The sequence below is a fragment of the Trachymyrmex cornetzi genome, unplaced genomic scaffold (genome assembly GCF_001594075.2).
Source record: "Trachymyrmex cornetzi isolate Tcor2-1 unplaced genomic scaffold, Tcor1.1 scaffold454, whole genome shotgun sequence".
NCBI lineage: Eukaryota > Metazoa > Arthropoda > Insecta > Hymenoptera > Formicidae > Trachymyrmex > Trachymyrmex cornetzi.
The window spans coordinates 491,073-503,344 of NW_017299334.1; the positions used below are offsets into that span (position 1 = coordinate 491,073).

A 12,272-nucleotide genomic window follows, 5' to 3' on the forward strand; every position below is an offset into this window, starting at 1 on the left:
TTTTTAGTTTAAAATTCGACATGTTAGGACGAGCATAGCGACCCCTTAGGTCCACTCAAACGGTATGGCATGTGTATTTTTGTATGTTTCGTAGTGAAAATAGGCAATGTACAATAAAACAACCGGTAACAAATCTTTTTTTTCACTAAAAAATTTACAATTTTAGCTTGATTTGACGGCCCCTTCGATGCACAGAAACGGTATGGCACCTACCTTCCGATTGGTTTTTTTGACGTAAACTATCACTAGAAACATGCCATCCGGTAATTTATTAGGAAAAAAGCAACAAATTTTTGACAACTTCAATCACAATCTATCAATTTTAAAACCGCGGGAGGTTTGCCATACTTGCGTTTCCTGCATGTTTACCTAATAAATGACGAATTATGACGATTTCAAGCGGTAACAAATCATGACCATTTTAGTGTCATCATCTCCCGGACTATAAATATAGTCAATGATTTACAATGCAATTTATACTGAGTTACCTGTATAGCAATTGTCATTCTGTGAGCACTGTAATAGCGATTTCTGAATTTGTGCAATTCTTCGCACAATTTATTATCATCCATATTATTGCTAAACATCATAGAACTGTCCCGAATATACTTATTGACTGGATCGGTTTGCGCAGAGGACAACGGTTGCTCCTTCTCACTCTCGTCACAATGTACCAATTCATACTCTATATATGAACATGACACATAAAGACTGAAAGTTACATTGATATCATATTATAATTTATATACCATGTATGTTCTCTCGCTCCCGTGTAATGATATCTTTCGTCATCAAAGGTTTAATAAAGCCTTGAGCAAATCGATCAAGAGCAGAAAATAAATGTTTGTCTTGAATAGCGAAGTAAAATGTTGTCTGTTCGCTATCTGTTGAGACGTCAACAAATCCGCCACGTTTTTTGATGAATGTTTCAAAATTTTTTTCCTGTGTGTAAGATGATGTATTTACTAAAATCTCACTCTAAAGAGTGAAAATTGAACCAATCTTGAAATAGTAACTCATTTTCAATGTTCAAGGTCCGATTGCACCAACATTACTTTGACTTTAAGGGAGGTATAAAACTCTCACTTTCTCTCTTTTAAGCCGGAGAGTGGGGGGGATAGAGTGAGAGTTATAAGCCTTGCTTAAAGTCAAAGTAACGTTGGTGAAATCAAACATAATAGCAAATTTCACTCTTTAGAATGCTATTCACTATAAAAATATAGACAATAATACGAATAAATAAAATTTTACTAAAAATTGAGCATCATGTTTTAGTACTTCTGAGTATTTTTCGGATCCCATGAAAACAATATGCTTCAATAAATTTGCTACGCCTTGAATGTCTGGATCGCTGAAACATCCTACTCCCACACATAAGCCACATGCTGCCTATTTGAAAAAAATACGCATATGTGCACACATCACGCATTTCACACTATACACACTGTACAAATTATCAAATGAAGAAATCAACACAATCAATAGAATAATCCATTCATAATTCAGATTAAATGACATATTTCGAAATAAATCCATAAGAACTTTTTAAACAGTAAATAAAACCATTATTTAAATGGATACTTTTGATAAAACTGATAATATATTCTTACATTAGTTCTTGTAAATACAAATACCTTTCATGATTTTATTATCTATCATTAGTATTATAATGTCAATAAGTTTCTAAGGACGGATTAAGAATTAATTTTGTAAAATTTATGTCCTAAAATGCAACTAAATTGTCTCGTTTATACCTTTTTTTCATTTCTCTCGTCGTCTTCATTTCGAAAATCATCTGTTTTTAAATTTATATCTGATATAAGTAGAGCTGTTAAATCATTTACTAATCTGATGACCCTAAATTTAAAAGACAAAACAAACAACAATAAAATAAAGTCAGTAAGAATGTCGGTCATATAAAAAAATCTAATCATTCTTTGTACAAGGCGGATTAACTAATTGTAACGTTTGTCTGAAAAGATTGTCGTCATGATATTTTACAGATCTATTAGAAAATTATTCTTTTTACTAAGCATGTGCCTTCGTGTTACCTATAACTCTTTTTGTCGTTTTCCGATTTGACTGGATTCTCCAGATATTCAACTTGATGCTGATCATCTTCTTCGGTATGCTCCATTTATCCAGGCAATCTTTATATATCAACATGAACAGAAAATCACAGTAAAAAGATCTAATCTGAGAATTTGTAAAAGAATTTTGAAAATTAAAGGTTTTCAATTTTCTGGTAAACTTGGAGCAATTTTAGCTGTACCCGACACTAGTCTTTCTATCTTCGTGGCACTCGCCCTTCAACAAAGATCAAACGTTTAATAATTTGTATATTGTAGCTAGACGCACGTACAAAGAATATATACAATTGTAGATATGCTTACTTATTTGTGTTATTTACGCAGCGGTTTAAGGCAGGTATTCATAATCGATTCTTTTATTTAAAAGTGGCCTAAGTAGTCTGAAAATGTTAATAAACCAATTACAGAGCCTTCACAATAGCATTTAAAGTTACATATAAAGAAGGCATTTTAGAATGTAGCCTTAAGATAGTATGAGACGAAATCGATAAGAGAATGGATTTATGGACTAGTTTAACTTTATAATTGTTTATTTGTTGATAACCCATGCAGGAAAAAGGTTGTACATATGGCCTGCGTTAATAAAGTATAAAAAAAGTTTTTTCAAAAGAGAGAAGAACAAACTGGAATATATGTTTCTTATGGATTTTGGGTCACTGAATCTGAAATAGTAATCCTTTATTCAAATTACATAAGTGCACAATGACATTTAATATGCGCCAGTACTTCCAATTGAATTCACTATTAGATGACCTGCGTGTGTCATAGAAAAGTCTTTCAGCCTTAAAAAAATATTTTAAAAAATCAAAATTATAATATCCGTTTTTAAAGTTAAACTACTTTCTCGATTCATGCAGATCCGCCGACTATTTGTTGCACAACGGTACATCAATTTATTTTATGATACGCACCATAAACAATAATAATTAATATTGGTAAATCAAAATTGTTTTTCCTTACACTTTTTTAACTTGTAAAAATATATTTGAATCATTTCTGTAACCGCATTTTAATGTTATATTTAATTTTGTACTTTTCTCAAACGTTTCAATTTTAATAAATACTTCATCATTTTTTTCAATTTACTTAGAAAGTTGGACATAATGGAGCAAAACGTTTTACGAATTCGGATTCAGCTACTTTATATGTATAGAAACACCTACACAGATTTAAATTCCTCTAAAAACTTTTTTGTGATACTGTAGTAATTTGAGCCGAATTCTTCTAATCTACATACAGCAATATAAAACCGCATGCTCTAATTAATTGTGCTTAGTATGAAATGCACTAAATATAAATATAGTTAATTAATTATTCAAATTCTCTCATCTAATGTGTTCATAAAATTGTTTAAATCTTTAATGATCAAAATATACTTAACAAATAATGTTAAACAACAATAATTTGATGATTCCAATTAATAATATTTTAAATGTAACAAATAAAATTCGTTTTTAGCTTATATTACGTAGAAACAAGTGACAAATGTATACATAATGAGTTTTCACTTCTCTACTAATCCAAATACATCAGTATTAATAAAGTGCAATGTGTTGTTTCCAAAAAATAAGATAGCGTTTCTTTAGGATACTTCAATAGCGGCGACATTCCGCGATTGTTATTATTATGCAAGGATTAATATCTAATATCTATAAATAAAACAGAACTTTACTTTTACAAGGCGATACAAATTATTATTTTATTTTCAATACACTATTTTTGCACAACACAGTTTCCAAAAGACGTTTTGGAGACGTCCACTGGCTAACCGTGATGTGTGTTACTGTTAATTAGTTATTCTTTGCTTTGAGAGGATACATGTAAAGATTTTTCTTGTAGTCCTCTACGTCAACAATGCTATGATCTTCAATTTCCTGCTGATCGTCGTCTATATATTCCAAAGTAAAATGCTCTGTCTTGGGATCCTCAACTATAACAATTAACATTTTTAGTTGTAAGTGTCAGGAATTTTGACCAATTTAAACATAATTCAATAACAAAAATTGGAAAGCAGAAAATGACGTCACAATATCACAACACAAATAAACATTAACCAAAACTCAATTTAAAAAATTATATACTGACTATTTTCTTTTCCGACTGCAATTTTCTGTGAATCATTTCCTATTACATGTATGCTTAATTTTCTAAAATTACTTCCGTTCATTGTGTGCTCTGCAAAACATTCTTTCAGATCATTGATCTCTATGTCCTTCACTACAAGCATTTCCCTCTCGTATCTGTCAAAAACGAATTTCCCCGTTATTATCTCAATCCAGTTCCTATCAACTTCTTCACTAAGAGTATTATCAAAATATTGATTTAATTTTTTTGCAATTAATCTCTTCTTAAAATAATTTAAATTCGTTTCCTGGAAACCTTCCAAAATTCTATTAAACAATTGCAAAAATGTCTCGATCTGCTGATCCATATGTTCGGTTGTGCATTTATTTGCATCATTGCTCACGGTAATGAAATACCCTAAAACTCCGTTAATGTAATCGGACCTGCACGAGACAATTTCAAACTGCAATTGTTGATCTACTAACCAATCATCATCGCGTATCATTTCATCCATTATTTTCTGAAAACAGGTAAAGATGAATATGATAAGCGGATGAAATCAATGGCAATAACCGAATACATCACACAAATATTATTCACTTATATATAGAAATATATGTACACAAAATACAAATAAATATAAACTGAGAATTACAACGCACTCTAAAAATATACAAACGATATTATTTAATTCTTACCATCATTAGATCGAGTAATACCGACAATTTAAATGACGCGATACCAATTTGATAATAATTTGTCACTACAGAAGTTCGATTAGCTTTATTAAAATTTTCTATCTTGCAACGACTTATGCCCAAAGGTATTTGCATGACTATCATCTGCTGCAATGTATTACTAAGCAAGGGACCGCAATTCATTATTTCGAGACATTCCTGTACAGTCTCGATTGCATCGTCCGGTGTTATGTTACCTTGCACGAGACATTGGACGTACAAATGAGCGGTAAAGGATTTCACAAAGCGTCGGAATTCATTAAAATTTACACTAGATAGAGCAGTATGCATGTCGACGTGTGTATAATGAATAAGCTTCAAGATCGATAATTTCACATCACTAAAAGATAGAAGAAGGAAGTTATTAATCAGCAGAAACATAATCTGATATATTTCATGTTAGAATTTTAATTGTTATAGCTAATTTGTTTCTATGAGTCACATAAAAATTTTATGGTTGTGTAATTATGTATAATAAATAACTAGAGTACTCTATAAGAAGAAATGGATCCATAAATGCTTTGCGATAATATCTGTCTTCTAATAGTCGCACTTTGCAAGATTCAAATAAAGACTCCGTAACAAGTGCTGGATAGTCAACCATGCATTTTGTAATAGTTTTCAACAAGAGCTGCAATGAGAAAAATAATATAATTCGAAAATGTATTTATAAGATTAAATAATAAGAATAAGATCTCTTGGTATAAAAAACAAAATTAACATTAAAAAAAGCTAGTGAGAGTAACGACTCTGAAATTTCAATGCAAAGTATATACATTTATATACATGTAGTATATATATATATATTATCATATATATGTATTTTTCATTGTTCAATATATTATATTATATTATATATTCTATTAACACAATGTCTAAAGGTTTGTCTACATTTCGAGTCATTCTTAGGAAACAATTTTTGTCTCATATTAGTTTCACTCGCATTGCCCTGAATCACAGCTCTAATGCCATAATTAATTCCATACAATGATTATAATCATCAAGTAAATAATAAAAAAAAAATATATGTAGAGATCAAAACCGCAGAAAAATAAGATATACAGTATATATCTTCCTTTAATAATATAAAATTCGGTAATCACGTTGGAAGATAAAAAAAAATAAAATTACATAGTCAATTAGAAGTTAGAAATAAAATTCATTTATTATTTATTATTAACAAAAAATATTGTACTGTTACGGTTTCGGCTTCGAGTTTTCCTTTGCCTTTTGTAATTTGGCCCTGAATTGAATCTAATGAATACTGTAAAAAATTAATACCTGCGATATACTTTCTGTATGACTACCAAAATAAAATCTAATATAAAAACAAAAACTTGAGACTGCAGAAGATTTAGAATACAACCGAAAAGTACTGTTAATGAAACACGAAATATGGTTGAAATTTGCGCTTTAATTATCACACTGTTATCCACATTAATATTAAATTGCCAATTATATTTTTGTATTTATAATTTCAACACATGCTTGATTTTATACTTACGGGCAATTTTTCGCTAAACCCGTTCATTTCAATTATAATACCTTTATCACTGGTATAGACATGATATTCAAATCCAGCTATCACAGCTGGATATAATTCTTCGAACAAAAGCAGTTTTAATGAATGGCAGTACATTTCCATAATAACTGCACTAAAATGTCATAAACGTGAATGTTCCTTTCATTAAGGTATAAATACATAAATGTAAAATTAAATAAATATTATAGATCGACAATTACAACACATGCTATAAATTTTTCTTATAATTTTTAATAAAATTTTTTAGAATTTTTACAGAAATTTCAGATTCACTTAGAATCTTTGATTAATTTTAAAACATTTAAACAATTTCACAGTTTCTATATACAGATTGAAACGATTTTCGGAAATGTCGAGAAAGTCTGTCAAGACACACACACACGTGAGAGCATCACGAATTTTTTTAACTCTTCATATGAATTCTGGAATGTTTTAAGATTTCTCTCTAAACCATTTTTTCAGAAATTATAAAATTAAAAATTTTAGAATATTTTTTTTTTTCACAATTTATATTTATAAAAAATTCTAAGAAAATAGGATCGCTCTATCAGTTTAAAAAAATGTCGCAACTTGTTCCAATGTGTCTCAAAAAAATATGAAAAAAGTTTTCATTATGGTAGTTAGACATTAGCATATATAGGATCAGTAAACAATAGCAGCACTATTACGAAGTAGTACCCACTATTACACTTTCCATGCTGTTACTTACTTCTTCGGCGACTGTACTCCTATAGAGGAAATAAATTGGAAATTCATATGACATTTAGGCAAACGAAATTTGAGATTCGGGCAATACCAAATTTCCGATACGTGATCGTTGTATATTTTCACAGGATATTTCGAAACTTTCTCTGATATCGATATTAAAGAGAAGTCGCTGGCAATGAATACATTCCTTAATGGTAAATGAAAATTTGACAACGGCTCAATGGATTTCCAATGTTCGATATATTCCTTTGATATTTCAATATATATATGTTTCTTTTCGTCCCAATTTACATGGGACTGAACTTCATTATGATCAAAAGTCAAAGAACGAGGTTTTTCTTGCAAAATAGTGATAATCGCAGTCTCTGGCTTCAAATAATTCAAACAGCTTTGTATATCTTCTGGGTTGTACTTAACACAAATAAGTTCATTTGCAGTTATATAATCACGTGGTGGATAAAAGTGCATACCCTTACACAAACTTACTACATAATCCACACAACCTTTTTCATCAATAAATCTAAAAAGACCACAATTTGTTTCACATACATAAATTTTTGACAAACTTTTCTTTTTCAATTATATCTCTTTTCATATATGTTTCTTTACACATTTCTAAAATAAATTTACCTAAAATTATATTTCATTATCTTATAAATGTCATAGTAAATAGGCCTTTTATGTGGATCATCTTTTTTTAGTAAATTAATAAAAGAAAATATTGCATCTAGTACTTCCTTCAAATGTTCTTGTTCCTCACAGAAGAGTTTTACAGTAATCTTGAACATAGTGTATATACCATTATATTTTAAGAACGTTTCACTGCTACATTGAACATTATCATCTAAACTTATACAATTTGGCATTTTGTTGCGTAGATAACTTGTTAAAGAACCTTTTCCTCCATGCCTAATAATCCATGCGAGATATTCATGAGGTTTGCTGTTATAAAAATCGGATGGTAAAGGCACTGTCCATGTTACTTCTACCTGCAAAAGACAATTTTCAATTTATTATATACATATATGTACTATAAATATAATTTCTTTTTTGAATCTGTATTGAAGATTTAAATTTAACGTACTTCGTCACCTTGCTTAACTGTCACATGTGAAAAATGAGAACATGTCTCGGAAAATACTCTTTCAACTTCGAGAGTATCAATAGAACTATTATAATCATCGAGAGTTAACTTATTACTTGGTACATCAACAAAGCATTTTGTAACGAATTTTTCCAGTGTACTCAATGATAATTTAGCCTATAAAAACATGTATTATGTTATATAAAAATGTATTTAATAATTCGTCAATGATTCACAATTTATATTGAGTTACCTGTATAGCAATTGTCATTCTGTGAGCACTGTAATAGCGATTTCTGAATTTGTGCAATTCTTCGTACAATATATTATCATCCATATTATTGATAGAGATCATAGAACTGTCACGAATATACTTATTGACTGGATCGGTTTGCGCAGAGGATAACGCTTGCTCCTTACTCTCCTCACAATGTATCAATTTATACTCTATATATGAAAATGGCATATAAAGACTGAAAGTTACATTGATATGATATTATAATTTATATACCATATATAATTTTCTCTCTCTCTCGTATAATGATATCTTTCGTCATCAAGGGTTTAATAAACCATTGAGCAAAACGATCAAGAGCAGGAAACAAGTGTTCTTCTTGAATAGCAAAGTAAAATGTTGTTTGTTCGCTATCTGTTGAGACGCCAACAGATCCGCCACGTTTTTTGATGAAACTCCCAAAACTTTCTTCCTGTGTATAAGGTGATACTTACACATTTACTCTCTGAAGATTAAATTCTTTAGAGAATAAATATATATTGTTTTTAGTTAAAAATATATATCTCACTCCAAAGAGTGAAAATTGAACCATTCTCGAAATAGTAACTCATTTTCAATGTTAAAGGTCGGATTGCACCAATAAAACTTTAAGCGAGGCATAAAAATCTTACATTCTCTCTTTAAAACCGATAGAGTGGGAGAGGCAGAGAGTTTTAAGCCTTGTTTAAAGTCAAAGCAATCGAACTTAAAAGCAAAGTTTTACTTATTAGAATGAGATTCAATGTAAAAATATAGACCATAATAGGAATAAACGAAATTTTATACAAAAAATTGTGTATCATGTTTTAGTACATCTGTGTATTTTTCGGATCCCACGAAAACCATATGCTTCAATAAATTTGCTATGCCTTGAATGTCTGGATCGCTGAAACATCCTACTTCCACACATAAGCCACATGCTGCCTATTTGAAAAATATATGCATATATACACATCATGCCATACACACAACACACACTGTGTAAATTATATTGAATGGAGAAATCAACACAATCAATAGAATAATCCGTACATAATTCAAATTAAATGACATATTTCGAAATAAATCTATGAGAACTTTTCAAATAGAGTAAATAAAACCATTATTTAAATGTATACCTTTGATAAAACTGATAATATATTCTTACATTAGTTCTTGTAAATATAAATTCCTTTCATGTGTGATTTTATTATCTATCTTTAATATTATAATGTCGATAAATTTCTAAGGACGGATTAAGAATTAATTTGGCAAAATTTATATCCTAAAATGCATTTAAATTGTCTCATTTATACCTTTTTTTCATTTCTCTCGTCGTCTTCATTTCGAAAATCATCTGTTTTTAAATTTATATCTGATATAAGCAGAGCTGTTAAACCATTTACTAATCTGATGACCCTAAATTCAAAAGACAAAACAAATAACAATGAAATAAAGTCAGTGAGAATGTCGGGCATATAAAAAAATCTAATCTTCCTTTGTACAAGGCGGATTAACTGTAACGGATTAATTGTAACGTTTGTCTCGAAAGATTGTCGTCATGATATTTTACAGATCTATTAGGAAATTATTCTTTTTACTAAGTATGTGCCTTTCTGTTACCTATAATCCTTTTTGTCGCTTTCCGATTTGACTGGCTTCTCCAGATATTCAACTCGATGCTGATCATTTTCTTCTGTATGCTCCATTTATGCAGGCAATATATTATATATCGACGTGCACAGAAAATCACAGCAAAATGATCTGATGTGAGAATTTCTAATAGAATTTTGAAGATTAAGGGTTTTCAATTTTCTAGTAGACTTGGAGCAATTTTAGCTGTACCCGACACTAGTATTTCTTTCTTCGTGGCACTCGCTCTTCAACAAAGATCAAACGTTTAATAATTTGTATATTGTAGCTAGACGCACGTACAAAGAATATATACAATTGTAGATATGCTTACTTATTTGTGTTATTTACGCAGCGGTTTAAGGCAGGTATTCATAATCGATTCTTTTATTTAAAAGTGGCCTAAGTAGTCTGAAAATGTCAATAAACCAACTACAGAGCCTTCACAATAGCATTTAAAGTTACATATAAAGAAGGCATTTTAGAATATAGCCTTAAGATATTATGAGACGATATCGATATAAGAATTGATTTATGAACTAGTTTAACTTTATAATTGTTTATTTATTGTAAACCCATGCGGGAAAAAGATTGTACATACGACCTGCGTTAATAACAAAAAAAATTTTTTTTCCCAAGAAGCACAAACTAGAATATGTGTTTCTTATGGATTTAGAGTCACTAATTCTGAAATACTAATCCATATATTCAAATTTTATCAGTGTACAATGGCTTTATTATTCGCCAGTTTGCACTAGTGCTTCCAATCGAATTCGCTATTGGACGACCTGCCTGAGTCATAGAAAATTCTTTTAACTTTAATACAGTATTTTATAAAATTAAAATTATAATATCCATTTTTAAAGTTAAAATACTTTCTTGACTCAAGCAGATGGTTTGACTATTTGTTGCACAACGGAACATCAATCTATTTGATGATGTACAACATAAACAGAAATACCTAATATTTGGTCTGTTCGACTTGCTTATACTTTTTTACAATTTTTACACTTAAAATGAGATAGATATATATTAGACGCAGGGAAGAGAGACAACGAAGATGCTGAGTTTAAAATGTATAAGCAAGTCGAACAGACCTATTAGTAAATCAAAATTTTTTTGTTCCTTACATTTTGTTTAACTTGCCAAAGTATATTTAAATCAGTTCCGTAACCGCATTTTAATGTTATATTTACTTTCGTACTTTTCAATGCCAAATCGAGTCCAAACACTAGGTATAATTGTGTATCAAATTCTTTATTGTATTAGAATATACGTTCCGATCCTTGTATCGGATACTTATCAATATTTCTTAGTTACTAAGTTACATCAATGTGTTCCATAGAACACTATATTATCGTATGTTATTTACCAGTACTAGCTTAATTATAAATACAGATATAAATTAAAATTGAGATTAACTTACATGATATAATGTTAGTATATGCGAAAATCATGTTACTCGTCATGTCTATCGTCAACAAGCAAATGCGCTCGTTTACAACTTGCCGATTATTTTATCTTCTGTATATATATAATTCGCATGACCGTCAATTATAAATAACAAAAAGATTGAAACCTAAACTTTAGCCAATAAACACTCATGTGCTGATTTCAAATTTTCCGTGTCAGTTTGTAAATTCAAGCTATTTTCTTGTCTATACGTATATGCATCGTTTCAGATGTGAGTCTTTTGTATAAGATGTAGTGTTCTAGGGAGCACATTGATGTAACTTAATAAACTAAGAAATATTGATAAGGATCCGATACAAGGATCGAAACTTATATTCTAATACAATAAAGAATTTGATACACAATTATACCTAGTGTTTGAATTCGATTTGGCATTGAAACGCATATTGTTTTATTCATCCGAGTCAATAATCAAGAAATTTTATTTTCGTACTTTTCTCAAACGTTTCAATTTTTATAAATATTTCATCATTTTTTTCAATTTACTTAAAAAGTTGGACGTGATGGAGCAAAACGGTTTACGATTCGTTTTCGGATTTACAAATTCGGATTCAGCTACCTTAAATCTATAGAAATATCTACTCACATTTATGTTTCTCTAAAAATTATATTATAATATTTTTTGTGATACGGTAGTAATTTGGGCCGAATTCTACTAATCTATATACCGCAATGTAAAACAGCATGC

The 12,272-nt window shown here is 29.7% G+C and overlaps 2 protein-coding genes across 2 annotated transcripts in view; both read right to left on the reverse strand.

The window, feature by feature from the left end:
• The window catches only part of LOC108764807 (nardilysin), an 8,423-nt gene extending 6,286 nt beyond the window's left edge, over positions 1-2,137 (reverse strand). The window contains exons 1-5 of the mRNA XM_018513196.1: positions 2,052-2,137; positions 1,755-1,857; positions 1,279-1,389; positions 750-942; positions 489-685 (exon numbers count right to left, since the gene is read on the reverse strand). Coding sequence (XP_018368698.1) covers positions 489-685; positions 750-942; positions 1,279-1,389; positions 1,755-1,857; positions 2,052-2,137 — 690 coding nt within the window. The remainder of the gene's footprint in view (positions 1-488; positions 686-749; positions 943-1,278; positions 1,390-1,754; positions 1,858-2,051) is intronic.
• A 1,743-nt stretch (positions 2,138-3,880) lies between these two features.
• On the reverse strand, positions 3,881-10,188 carry LOC108764808 (nardilysin). Its single transcript, XM_018513197.1, has 13 exons — positions 10,103-10,188; positions 9,796-9,898; positions 9,314-9,424; positions 8,738-8,933; positions 8,480-8,673; positions 8,227-8,403; positions 7,773-8,131; positions 7,144-7,662; positions 6,396-6,546; positions 5,383-5,522; positions 4,853-5,231; positions 4,176-4,674; positions 3,881-4,002 (listed from the first exon to the last, which is right to left on the reverse strand). Exons 1-13 carry the CDS (start codon positions 10,186-10,188, stop codon positions 3,881-3,883), a joined length of 3,036 nt encoding a protein of 1,011 aa, XP_018368699.1.
• Between the last annotated feature and the right edge of the window lie 2,084 nt (positions 10,189-12,272).

Coding starts and splice junctions, on each gene's coding strand:
- LOC108764808 (XM_018513197.1), bottom strand. CDS start 10,188: ATGGAGCATACAGAAGAAAATGATCAGCATCGAGTTGAATATCTGGAG. Junction 8,132..8,226: donor CAGTTAAGCAAGGTGACGAA/GTACGTTAAATT, acceptor TGTCTTTTGCAG/GTAGAAGTAACATGGACAGT. Junction 4,003..4,175: donor TGCAGTCGGAAAAGAAAATA/GTCAGTATATAA, acceptor ATCCCAAGACAG/AGCATTTTACTTTGGAATAT.